The sequence below is a fragment of the Carlito syrichta genome, unplaced genomic scaffold (assembly GCF_000164805.1).
Source record: "Carlito syrichta isolate Samal-C Ts95f unplaced genomic scaffold, Tarsius_syrichta-2.0.1 Scaffold303141, whole genome shotgun sequence".
Taxonomy (NCBI): Eukaryota; Metazoa; Chordata; class Mammalia; order Primates; family Tarsiidae; genus Carlito; species Carlito syrichta.
Genome location: NW_007247237.1, coordinates 489,000 through 501,393, shown reverse-complemented (window position 1 = coordinate 501,393; position 12,394 = coordinate 489,000). Strand labels below are relative to the sequence as shown.

At 49.7% G+C, this 12,394-nt stretch overlaps 1 protein-coding gene across 1 annotated transcript in view; it reads right to left on the bottom strand.

Moving 5' to 3' along the window:
* ADAMTS14 (ADAM metallopeptidase with thrombospondin type 1 motif 14) overlaps nt 1-12,394 on the bottom strand; it is an 84,002-nt gene that overhangs the window by 44,935 nt on the left and 26,673 nt on the right. The window contains exons 3-4 of the mRNA XM_008057859.2: nt 11,920-12,076; nt 4,348-4,538 (exon numbers count right to left, since the gene is read on the bottom strand). Coding sequence (XP_008056050.2) covers nt 4,348-4,538; nt 11,920-12,076 — 348 coding nt within the window. The remainder of the gene's footprint in view (nt 1-4,347; nt 4,539-11,919; nt 12,077-12,394) is intronic.

The window sequence follows — 12,394 nt, the reverse complement described above, 5'->3', positions numbered from 1 at the left end:
TTTGTTTCTTTTGCTGAGGGTTGTTTTGGCTATTTGTGGTTGTTTTTGTTTCCACACAAATTTCTGTATTGTCATTTCCAGGTCCAAGAAGAATGATGGTAATTTAATGGGTATTCTGTTGAATCTGTAGATTGTCTTGGGTAGGATGGACATCTTAACAATGTCTGTGTTGATTCTTCCAATCCATGAGCATGGAATATTTTTCTATTTGTTTGCATCTTCTTTGATCTCTTTGAGCACTGTTTTGTAGTTTTTGTTGTAAAGGTATTTCACATCTCTGCTTAGGAAGATGCCAAGGTATTTCTTTCTTTCTTTTTTTGGTGTGGCTATAGTAAATGGGATTGTGATTTTTATTTGGTCCTCTGCCTGTCATTCGTGTATAAGAATGCAACTGTCTTTTGCACATTGATTTTTACCCTGAGACTTTCTTTTGCCAGTTTAAAATCATAGGCCCTTCAGTAGAGGGTAGAGAAAAAGTTGTTTGCCCTTCCTGACAGCTGGGTCAACAGCCACAGATGGCACTGGCTGGTGGGAAGAGGGTGAGCTCGGAAGTGGACAGAGCAGTGCTCAGATCCCAGCCCCACAACCAAACAGAGGTCAGCAAGTTATAGTCAGGCTCTGCACTCATTTCTGCATAAGGATGCTGAGTATACAAAGACCTCACATAGGATCATTGGGAGACGGAAGTAAATGAGGTCAAGTTTACAGAATATGCTTCCAGCGGTTCCTCAAAAATGATTCTAATGATTTCTACAGTGATGTCCTTTGCAGTGGTCTGTGGACACACAGCAGTATAAGCTCCGAGGGCAGGGACTGTTTTCTCCACCTCTTGCGTCCTCTACTGTGGAAGCCATTCTTTTTGTCTCTGTCTACAGACTTTGCTGCTTGCTTTCTGGGAACAGATCCTGCTCTACCTCACCTCCACACACAGCGGTGGGCTCTGACCCGACAGGCCCAAGCCAACCTTCCTGTCACAGCAATTAGTAGTCCAGAGATGGCCACATAACCCACCCCTTGCCAATCTTTCCTAGAAGGGCAGGAAGGATCCCTTTGGCCTTTGGGTTATTGATAAAAAGATGCCAAACTCCATAAAAAATTTTAAGATGGTTTATTCTTGAGCCAAACTTGAGGACTTCAGCCCGGAACACCATCCTCAGGAGGTCCTAAGAAAGCGTGCCCACTGTGGCCGAACGGTGACTTGGTTATATACATTTTTAGGAAAGCAGAAGCTACAAGAAACATAAATTAATATCAATACATGTGAGATCTTCATTGTTTGGCTCAGGAAGGAGGGACATTTCCAAGCAAGGAAGGGGACCTGCAGGTCATAGGCAGATTCAAAGATTTCTGGACTGATAATTTGCAGTTCCTAAGGATTTGGAAAGCCAGTAGAGGAGATGCTTTGTTAACATTGGGGGGGCAGTGGGTGGAAAAGTCCAGGTCTGTTCATATGTAGATGAAGCCCTATATGTGGCAGACTTCAGAAAGGATAAAGTATCTTACAAGGATTCCCTGAGTCTGAGAATCCATAAGAGATGGCTTTGCAGGTTACAAACCTTCTTTACTTGTTATGCCAGAGTTAGGCTGGAGAGCAAACTTTAGGCTATGATGTACTAGAATGATAAAAACTTGTCTGGCGAGTCCTTATCAGGGAGTGACTCCCCAAAGCTGCTTAGTTGGATAAGAGAATAAAAAGGTCCGGTTCGGTCCTCAGGGTCCTAAGTGGGAGCACCTGGGTGGCCCGTTTCCTGTCTCCTGTTGGCTTCTATCACCAAGCACAGACCAGCAGAGAAGTGGCCTAGTGGGCTTGAGGCCCTAGTCCTGAAGCTCCCGCCCCACAGTTCTTATTCTGTGGTCACATCTGCAGCTCCCTTCCAGGAGACCCCACTGGTTCAAGCCCCACTGGTTCGAGCTGGATCTGTCACCTGCAACCACAAGAGTCCCAACCTCACCCGGCCCCACCCAATCCTAGCACCTTAGAGAGCCCCTGGATGCAGCACAGCTTCTGAAGCCACTGGTGGGAGGAGTGGAGCTCCAGCAAGCCAGATCCACCCTTCCAGAACCTGTCAACACTTAAGTCCAACAAAGAGTCATTGAAGAAGCTGAGCAACAGGATTCTCAGTGGAGGACCCCAAGGGTACCTCTAAGAGAGTTTCTCTGAAAGGTGAAAGAACGAAGCGTCTCACCCAAGACAGAGAGCTCTGTGGTCTTTCTCAGACTTCTTACCCTCAGCCACTTCCCCAGGCACTCTCTCACACCCCTGACGCAGCCAGAATCCAGGAAGTGAGGGAGGGGCAGGTGGTAAGGGCAGAGCTCACTAGGAACAGAGTCCCACCACATAACTGTTTACAACCATCACTCAGCCGGAATCCAAGGGCGGCCCAAGGGAAGCTGCCACTCATCTAGCTCCAAGAGTTGGGGTGCAGTCTTTAAAGCAGATGACTCATCAGACTCCTCACACCTGGCTGGCCTCACACTCAGAGAGAAAAACTTGCACTTGGGCCAGGCGAGGTGGCTCAAGTCTGTAATCTCAGCAATTTGGTAGGTTGTGTAATCTCAGCACTTTGGTAGGGGGAGGATTGATTGAACCCAGGAGTTCAAGATCAGCCTGGGCAACACAGCAAGACCCCTGTCTTTACAAAAACTAAAACTAAAATTAAAAACTACACTTCAGTGGAAAACAGGCATGGTCTACAACACACCTTTCCTCTTATCAAATCAGATGCTGAGGAGGCGCCTTGACCACAGAGAACACCACAAATGTCTGAGAGGAGCATAAAATGCCGATCTATATGCGCGTAGATTCTGTCTTTTCTGGTAAAGGCTAAATTCCCTCTCGCCCTATGAAACACCAATTTGTCTCCATGTGCATAGTCATTTGAAATTCCTGATCTATAATTATTTCCATTCTTGGGTCTCTTTTGAACAGGTTATCTCGTCTGCCTGGTTTCCTCATTGATTAATGAGTCAAATCTTTCACATGTGTTCACTTTTATTTTCTGTATGGGAGTCACAATCATACCTTTTTCTGAAAAGTATCTTTGAACAAACCGAAGGTCTCGGGGAGAGGGGAGGGGCTGTAATAGGGCCCAGCTCACACACCTGAGGTCTTTAGCCCCAGCTTTGGGCTACAAGACCCAGGCTCCCAGTGCTTTTAGGTGCCAGGGTCTCCCCAGAGCCCTTCCCGTTTCCAGTCCCTCTTCCTTCTCCACCTGCTGGCTTCAGTGGCTCAACCTGGCACTCAGTGTGGCCTCCCGCTGATGGGAGAGGTCCTCAGGTATGTGGTCTCAGATTGGGTCTGTGATCTGTAGGGTCTAGGTGGGTAGTCAGGTGTCCCAGTATGGTGGGTGTGTGCATATTCATGGTGCCCTCTCCCTTCCTTCCTCTCTTTTTCTCAAACAGCTCCATGTGGTAGCATTTGCTCTTTGTGTCCCAAACCACAAGCTAGGCTTAAGGGGCAGAAGAAGTGCGACACACTTCCACACAAAAAAGGAAGCCAGGGCAGACTTTCTAGCATCCTACCCGCTCCCTGCAGAGGCCATGATTAAAGCAGAAAGACCCTGTCTGCTCTCCTGTCTCTGCCCCGTTAGCTCAGAGGCACTTACCTGAGCCCAAATGTGGCACATGGGTGTGTTTTGTTTGGCATTCACCATGGTTCTTTTTCTTTTCACATCTTAAAATTGGGAATTTTCACTTAGATATCTGGATTTAAATTTTGTAAACCCTTTAAAAAAAAAACAACCCTACATTTCTGACTTTTCCTGACTTTTTGCTGGCCTTTCTATGACAAGAGAATGCAGGACAGTCACCAGCATCAGCCACCACTTTGGACACAGTACAGGCTCTCTGCTTCATCACAGCCTCAAAATTCACCCATGCCCCTGTTTCTCCACGCCTGTCTGCCTCCTATGTACATCCAAGGCTCTCGTCAGGGTCCAAGAACACCTCCACAGATTGATAGCTCCTTGGTCAGTCTCCCCAACCTGAGGATGGGTATTTTCTCCAGATACTAAGTCTTGGGAAACTCCCTTCATCTCCCAGGTAAGCACGGTCACAGGTCATGCCTAACCCAGGCTCAGAATGTTTGCATGCCCAGAACTCACAGTCCATGGGCTCCAGTGCTGATGACCTGTGGGCCACCTCAGTCCAGGTATGTACAGCTGCGATCCGACCACAGGTTCACGTCAGGCCAGCTCAGGCCAATTACACCATGGAACCTGGCTGCTGAGGGCTCGAAGAGCAAGCTGTGACTCCCCCAAGTCCACCCTGGAAAGCACCAGGCCTAAGAAATCTTCCATTCAGATCAGTACTGGGACCGGCCCAGTCCCAGGACATGGGTACACTCACGATGTTCATGAGGGTGAGGACATAGTTCTGCACATGTTCCTTGCCGTGGAAGCGAACCACTGAGTCGTCCACCGCCAGCAGCACCTCGATACTGTAGCTGCCCGGCGTGGCGTGTCGCCGCTTCCGCTCCACTTCACCCAGTTGGTCCCCCACCAGGCCCAGCAGGTTGGGAAGGTCGCCCAGGCCAAACGCTGGAACCAGGATGGAAAGAGAGTGAGGTCAGACCCACACGAGGGACTGCCACCATGAAGTCGCCCGCCATCCACCTCTACCCCCATCACAGGTGCCCCTGTTCCTGCCTCTCTAAGCCAAAAGAGCATGAGGGGTTATTCCACACAGCGCAACTCATCAGCATGGGCCTTCTTCCTGCCACAAGGGCATGGCTAAGTCTCTGAGGCAATGAGTAGCAGAGGGAAGAGGACTGGCCAGGGTCGGAAGCCCAGGTTCCAATGGCCACTCGTCCTGTCTCACTGAATGTCCTAGGCCCAATCCCTTCATTTCTCCAGGCCTCCTCTCCTGTAGCATGGGGATGTACCATCCTTGACCTCTTGCCCCACAAGGCTACTGCAGAATACAAAAGTGGCAGTGGGTAGTAACACCCTCAAGAAGGAAAAAAATGGTGGTGTCACTGGGCACCATGCAGGGCATTTGAGGAGCCCCTAGAGAATTCCTGTGAACCCTTCAAATCCATCCTACACATTTCCAGGAGCCCCAAATTTCACCATCACTTCTTTGCCCTTTTGGCTAAAAGTAAAATATTTACTCATTTAACTGGCATTTATAAAAACTTGCGTCATTGGCCAGGCACGGTGGTCACGCACCTGTAATACCAGCACTTTGGGAGGCAGAGGCAAGAGGATTACCTGAGTTCAGGGGTTCAAGACCAGTCTGAGCAGCTGGTGAAACCTCTTCTCTACAGTAAATAAAAAATTTAGCTCTGTGTGGTGGCACACACCTGTAGTCCCAGTTACTTGGAAGGCTAAGATAGAAGAATCACCTGAGCCCAGAAGGTTGAGGCTGCAGTAGCTGTGAGCGTACCACTGCACCTCCAGCCTGAGAGACAGAGTGAGACTCCAACTTGAAAAAAAAAAAGTAAAGCAAACTAATCTAGGATTTATCAAACTTTTTCTGTAAAGGACCAGAGAGGAAACATTTTGAGCTTTGTGGGTCATATGTTATCCGGCACAACTATCCAATTCTGCTGGTAAAGTGCAAGATCAGCCACAGATGATGTGTAAACACATGAGTGTATGCTCCAATAAAACTTTGTTTACAAAGAAAGGTGGCAGACTATATGTGGCCCTGAATTTTAAATGTACTGACCCCTAATCTAATCTAATCCAATCGAATCCTTACAACAACTCTACCAAGTTACTGTCCCCATCATACATGCGAATCAACTGAGATTCAAAGATGTTAAGTAACTTGTCCAGGTCTGCCAGAATCAAAAGTCCATGCTTTGAAGTAGCCCCATCTATACTGCCACTTAGAATGAAGAGCGGAGCAACCTCTGTTGGGGTAGTGGAGTGAGGGTGCGTGAGAACACTGCAGGGAAACCTAAGACAGAACAGGAGGTTGGGGTCTCTCAAGGAGGCTTTAGAGACTTAACACAATGACTTTCCCACCATCCCATCCTGAAGTACACTTGTACCATTGATTTCTAAGAACGTTCATTTATCCAGTCCTTTGAGAGCCCCCAGAAAGGAGACTGGAACCAGGTATTAAGGGGTGTGGCACAGGAGGGGTCCTGCACTTACTAAATAGATGGGCAGGGGGTGAGTGATAAGGGTGGGGCATCAGCTGGTTACAATATAGGCATGTCAAGGGCTACAGCAGGACTGGCCAGGGAAGGTTTCCACACCAGCTGGAAGAGACCTACCAGCTGGGGTAGGCTCTGGAAAGCGGACACCTAAACTGGGCTGAGCAGGAAGCATGGGGAGATGAGGGTCCCACGCCTGCAGAGTCCACTGAGACTGCGTTCCCCACGGAGAAAGTGCATGGAGACCATCCACCCCATGGGTGAGGCTCGGGGATGCTTCCACAGGTACCTCTGCAGAGGCCAAGTTCTGCCTCTATGCTATCTCCCGACACAGGTACTCGGGGACCAAAATCTGAAGACAGGGAACAGGAGCTCAACACTACTGTTTGGCTTTAGTCTCTTTTGTCTAGGGGCGCTGTAGGCAAAGGCAAAAGGTAGTAAACTCAAGAGTGGAACAATGTGTGGCCACAGGCCTGCTGAGGAAATCCCCTGGGCAGACTCATGGCCCAGGGTGAGGGGCTGGGGTGGGTTTCACCCTCACCTGCCCCTGAGGCAGCACCTCTGGGCAGCCCACACCACACACAGATCCCAGTGGCCCTGGTGTCTGAGGCCCATGGTGTGTGTGGCATGGTGTGTGTGGCAGCCCACAGATATATTACTGGGGGAGAGGAGGAAGGAAGCCCAGAGCAGAGGAGAAGGGACAAGGCCCTCTACATGGGGTGGGGAGAGTAAATAACAATTCACCCCAGTACATGAGCAGTGCCCAGAAGTTTAAGTGCTGCAAGTGGAATTATGAACTTGACCCCTCAGAGCCCTCCCTGCCAGGGTTGTCAAAAGGAGGTCTACCTGACTTACCCTAGGTCACATAGCAAGTTAATGGCAAGAGCCTAGAATGTATACTCAAGCCTCCTCCCTCATTACCACACTCTATCAGGGCCCACCCAATCTCTCTCAGCAGACATTGAGGGGACCTGGGGAGGTCAGCTGACATCAGCCATAGACGCTGGGGATGCACCAGCCACACGCTCTGCTCTGTGTCCCTCATTCTCCAGGCCAGGAGTAGGTAACCCTTGGGGCAGGGCAGGCCAGCCCGCTGGCCACTGGGAGGCTTCCATGAGCCCACCCAAGAAACCCCAAGCAAACATAAAATGGTCCAGCTGCTTTGAAAACCCAGTTGGCAGCTCCCCAAGAAGTTAAACCTGGAGTTACCATATGACCCAGGAACTCCACTACTAGTACACACCCAAGAAACCTGAAAACAGGTTGGCATAAAACCTTGAATGTTCATAGCAAATTTTTTTTTTTTTGAGTTGGAGTCTCACTCTGTCGCCCAAACTGGAGTGCAGTGGCATGCTCCCAGTCACCACAGCCTCGACCTGCTGGGCTCCGGTGATCCTTCCACCTCAGCCTTCCAAACAGCTGGAACTACAGGCGCGCGCTACCACACCCGGCTTATTTTTTGATTTATTAATGAGATGAGGTCTCGCCAAGTTGCCCAGGCAGATCTCGAACCTGCGGGCTCAGGCAATCCGCTCACCTCAGCCTCCCAAAGCATGGGATTACAGGCTGAGCCACCGAGCCTGGCAGCAAATTATCATAATAGCCAAAAGGTGGAAACAACCTAAATGTCCATCAACAGATGGATGGATAAATACATGTGGTCTATCCATCCCCTGGAATATTACCCTGTCATAAAAAAGAGTAAAGTATTAATATGTGCCATAACACAGGTGAGCCTTTGAAACACGTTTCGTGAAAAAAACCAACCATGAAAGGTCACATTCTGTATGATTTCATTTATATGAAATGTTCTGAATAGAAAAATCCTGTTTAGAAAGATAGAAAGTGAACGAGTGGCTGTCGGGGGTTGGGCGGGGGAAGACAGGTGTGACCACTAATAGGTACAGGTTTTGTTATGGAGATGATGAAAATGTGCTGGAATTAGATGGTGGTTGAACAGCACTGTGAATATAGTTTTTAAAAAACCAACTAAATTGTATAATTTTAAATGGTTAAAGTGGTGAATGCTATCTCTTCTATTATTATTATTATTATTATTATCATTATTATTATTATTTTGAGTCTGGGTCTCACTCTGTTACCCAGGTTGGAATGCAGTGGCATGATCATGACAATCACATCTATCACAGCTTCAACCTCCTGAGCTCAAGCGATCCTTCCACCCCGCCTCCCAAGTAGCTTGATCTACAGGTGCGTGCCACTACACCCAGCTACTTTTTTTGCTTTTTACAGAGACGAGGTCTCGCTATGTTGCCCAGGCAGGTCTTGAACCCCTGGGCTCAAGCAATTCACTCGCCTCAGTCTTCCAAAGTGCTGGGATCACAGGCATGAGCCACTCTGCCGGGCTCATTTTTTGTTTTAATGCAGCAGCAGCTGCCCTGAGGCCCAGCATGGCTGGTTGCCCCTGACAGAAAGCACTGCCCTGGTTTGTGTCCTCCAGAGGGACTTGGGGGTGAGGAAAGAGTTCCAGAGAGCAGGTTCGTGGGTTGCAGAAGGAGAGGGCAGCATTAAGAGCAGGTAGGATCCAGGCACTGTCTTGAAGGCCAAGGCAGGACCCACAGGGTGAGGGCTGGCTCACGCCTGGCAGTCCAGCCACAGGAACTCCTACCTTTAGACTGAATAGTTTGATTTCTCACCAGAGCCCTAGGGAAAAAAATCACCTAACTCTTCTTTGGGGCCCATCAAGGATATGTGAGTGTGAGTGTATGCATGTGTGTAAGAATGTGTTTGAGAGCATGTGAATGAGTGTGTGTGTGTGTGTGTGTGTAAGGGTGTGTCACTATGTGTGAGAATGGGTGGATGTGACATGAGAGAGCATGTGAGTGTGTGGAGGGGTGTGTGGCTGTGTTTGCATCAGTGTGTGTAAGTATGAGTGTATGGGTGGGGTAGGTGTGTGTTTGTGCCAGTCTGAGAGTGTGTGTGCATAAGTGGGTGTGAATGTGGGTATGGGTATGTGTGCCCACATATGCCTTCTTCAGGAAGCAGCCAAGGCCATACCCTGATTGCCAAGGATCGTACCTGCACCCCAAGTGCACTGGTACAATTCAGACCTCCTTACAGTAGAACCTGGGGGCCAGGAAACCCCCTGACTGCCTTGACTCAACAAGAAAAAATCCCGTGCGATGGAGCCTCTGATACCTCCCCTCCCTCCTTCCTCCAAGAAAGTGAACCACAGCCCCGAGGGATGCACCGCTGTGAGTGACACAGAGATGGAGATTTGGCATCCGTTCTCCAGGAGCCCTGGTCTGGGTGGAAAAAGGGGACCGACCCAGGAGACTCTAGGATATGAGGGATCAAGGAAAGGGACACATGCACAGGATGGGGACAGACCGAGATGGGGAGGTACCTGGTCTGAGGAGATTCCTCAGAAGCTTTTGGCTGCTTGCTGGGTGTGCTCTGAGCCACCAGCAGTGGCCTACGGGCATCTCTCTGTGTGCCCAGACCCCAAAGCGCTGAGATGAAGACTTTCGTCTTCATCGAGCAGGTGACATGGAGACAAGTGCATCCAGAAATGCTTCTCTGCACGCTGGGCTCAGAACCATGATGGGTCTTCAAATAAAAGTGCAAGTCACAGGTTGCCAAGAAAGCCCTCTCTTGCCCCTTATCTTTTAAGAAAGGAGCACAGATAGGCCAGGGCCTGGCCCTACTCTCTGGCCCATGGGAGTTCCAGCCTGGCAGCCTACGCGAGAAAGAGCTGCATCCATGTTTCTTGGCCTGAACTCCAACTATGTGTGCTCAGTGGTTTTAGCTCCCCCGCCAATGACCATGATGGCCGGTTCCAGGCCTATAGCCCTGGAGCTGGACTTCTCCAAGGTCTCTTCCCAAGAGGGTGGGTTTATGGTCTTTTGACTCAGAACTGGCTTCACATAAAATGAAGCCCAAAGGAAACTTGCCCCTGCTCCAGCCATGGTGGAGGGTAGGGTGCCCCAAAACCCACACAGGCCTGCCCGCCCCAGCCCAGGCCTGTAGAGCCCTTCACCACCAGGGTGCTGTAATTTCTTTCTTTCTTTTTTTTTTTTTTTTTTTTTGAGTTGGAGTCTCACTGTTGCCCAGACTGGAGTGCAGTGGCTGCTCCCGGCCACCGCAGCCTCGACCTCCTGGCTCTGGCGATCCTTCTACCTCAGCCTTCCAAGTAGCTGGAACTACAGGCGCACACTACCACGCCCGGCTAATTTTTTTTATTTATTGTAGAGATGAGGTCTCGCCTGCCCAGGCGGGTCTTGAACCCGCGGGCTCAGGCAATTCACTCACCTCAGCCTCCCAAAGACGCAGGATTACAGGCTGAGCCACCGAGCCCGGCTAGGGTACTGTAATTTCTTAGGAGTGATGCTTGGAGAGCAGCTGGAGCTTCAAAGGATACAATGCATGTGGGGACAACTGGTCTCCAGGTATTCCCTCATGCGGGGACCCTGGCACAAGGGTGTGGGCTGCTCACCGCCACATTGCACCCAGGGCATTCTCATCTTCTCTTGGCCAAAAGGTCATCATGACAAAGCTGTTTCACTATTAAGTTGGCTGGGGTCCAAGACCAGCACCCATCACATCTACTGTTTCATTTGTTCAGCCATGCCTCCTGAGTGCTGTCAGCATGGGGGCCCTTGTGCTAATCACTGGAGTGAAGTGACAACCCTGCCCTCAGGGGGCTCCTACTCTAACATGTCAGTTAATAACAATACTGTAATGACAGCTACTATTTATCAAGGACCTACTGTATACCAAGTTCCATGCTGGAATTTTCGCATACACCATCATTGTTGCATGTAACAACCTTAACAAGTAAACCTTGGTCATCTCATTTTGCTGATTAGGAAAATGAGGCTCTGAGGCTTAAGTAACTTGCCTATGGTCACACAGCAGACAGAGCTGGAGGCAGGATTTTAAAATAGTCTATTAGGCTGAGTGCGATGGCTCGTGTTGTAATCCTAGCACTTTGGGAGACCAAGGCAGGAGGTTTGCTTGAACCCAGGAGTTCAAGACCAACCTGGGACACATAATGAGACCTTGTCTCTATGAAAGATGTAAAAATTGACCACTGTTTTTGTTAAGCACTGGCTAGGTCATGTGTTCATTGGGCTACGGCTGCTATGTTTTCCTAAGCTTTGGACCCCCTCTCCTACCTTGGGGAAGTGAATCTCCTCTTTCTCTCTCTAATTTACTTTTCAAATAAACTATATCTTCCAATCTAAAAAAAAAAAAGTCAAAATTAGCCCGTTGCAGTGGCACACACCTGTAGACCCAGCTACTTAGGAGGCTGAGGCAGAAGGATCACCTGAGCCCAGGAATTCAAGGCTGCGATGAGCCATGATTGTGGTACTGTACTCCAGCCTGGGGGACAGAATGAGACCCCCCCAATTCAAAAAAATAAAAATAAAGAAACTCTTGGACACAAAGCCGATCCTGACATCCTGACTCCAGGCAGCCTCTCTACAAGTGCCCTAAAACTTCCTTCCCCTGGCTTCTACAGGCTCGAGTTGGTTTTTCAAGAAAAGAACTAACTGCAGCACTTCTACCTTCTGCCTTGGCTAGAAGTAGCCTTGGGAAGCAATGGTGAGCCCGCAGAGATCTCTGGAGTCCCAAGGACCACATTTCGGGACACAAGAGGTTCCTCTGGCCCCTAACTCCTAGAATCCACTGGGATCTCTCTGCTGTTACAGAAAATCTATTCAGCCCAGTCCCATTTTATAGAGGGGAAGACTGAGGTCAGACATTGAGAGCTCACAGTCAGAAGTGATCTGAAAATACCCCAGAGGTGGAGACAGAAGTAGCACTTGGGGCCCCTGCCCACAGCCTACCTTCATTGTGAAGGTCCCCTTGAGGCTCTGCCCACTCCTGCTGGATGGCCTCCTGGCGGTATACCACGTGTGTCCTCCCGCTGGCCTCCTGCTCCTGCTGCCCCCTCTCCAGAGGCTCAATGAAGTAATCGGTGTTCTCCGTGCGGATGAGACCTGCCTGAACCAGGAACATGGTGGGCAGGAGGAAAGAGGTGGGAGAGGACAGGCATGAACACACAGTACACGCAAACAGGTGAGCATCTGTGAGTGCAAACGTGTGTCCCCACACTTGGGTGCCGGCTCTTCCTCCAGAGCCCTGGTTCTCAAGTGGGGTCTCAGGAGCCCTGGGATTCCAGGAAGTCCTATGGAGGCCCAGGCAGGGAAATGTGGGGAGGTGGTAGAGAGGCTGAGCAGAGGAGCCCACCCCCATTTCAAGTGAACAGATCCACATTTACCTACTGTGTACCCAGGGGTTCCACATACAATTTCTTTTAAA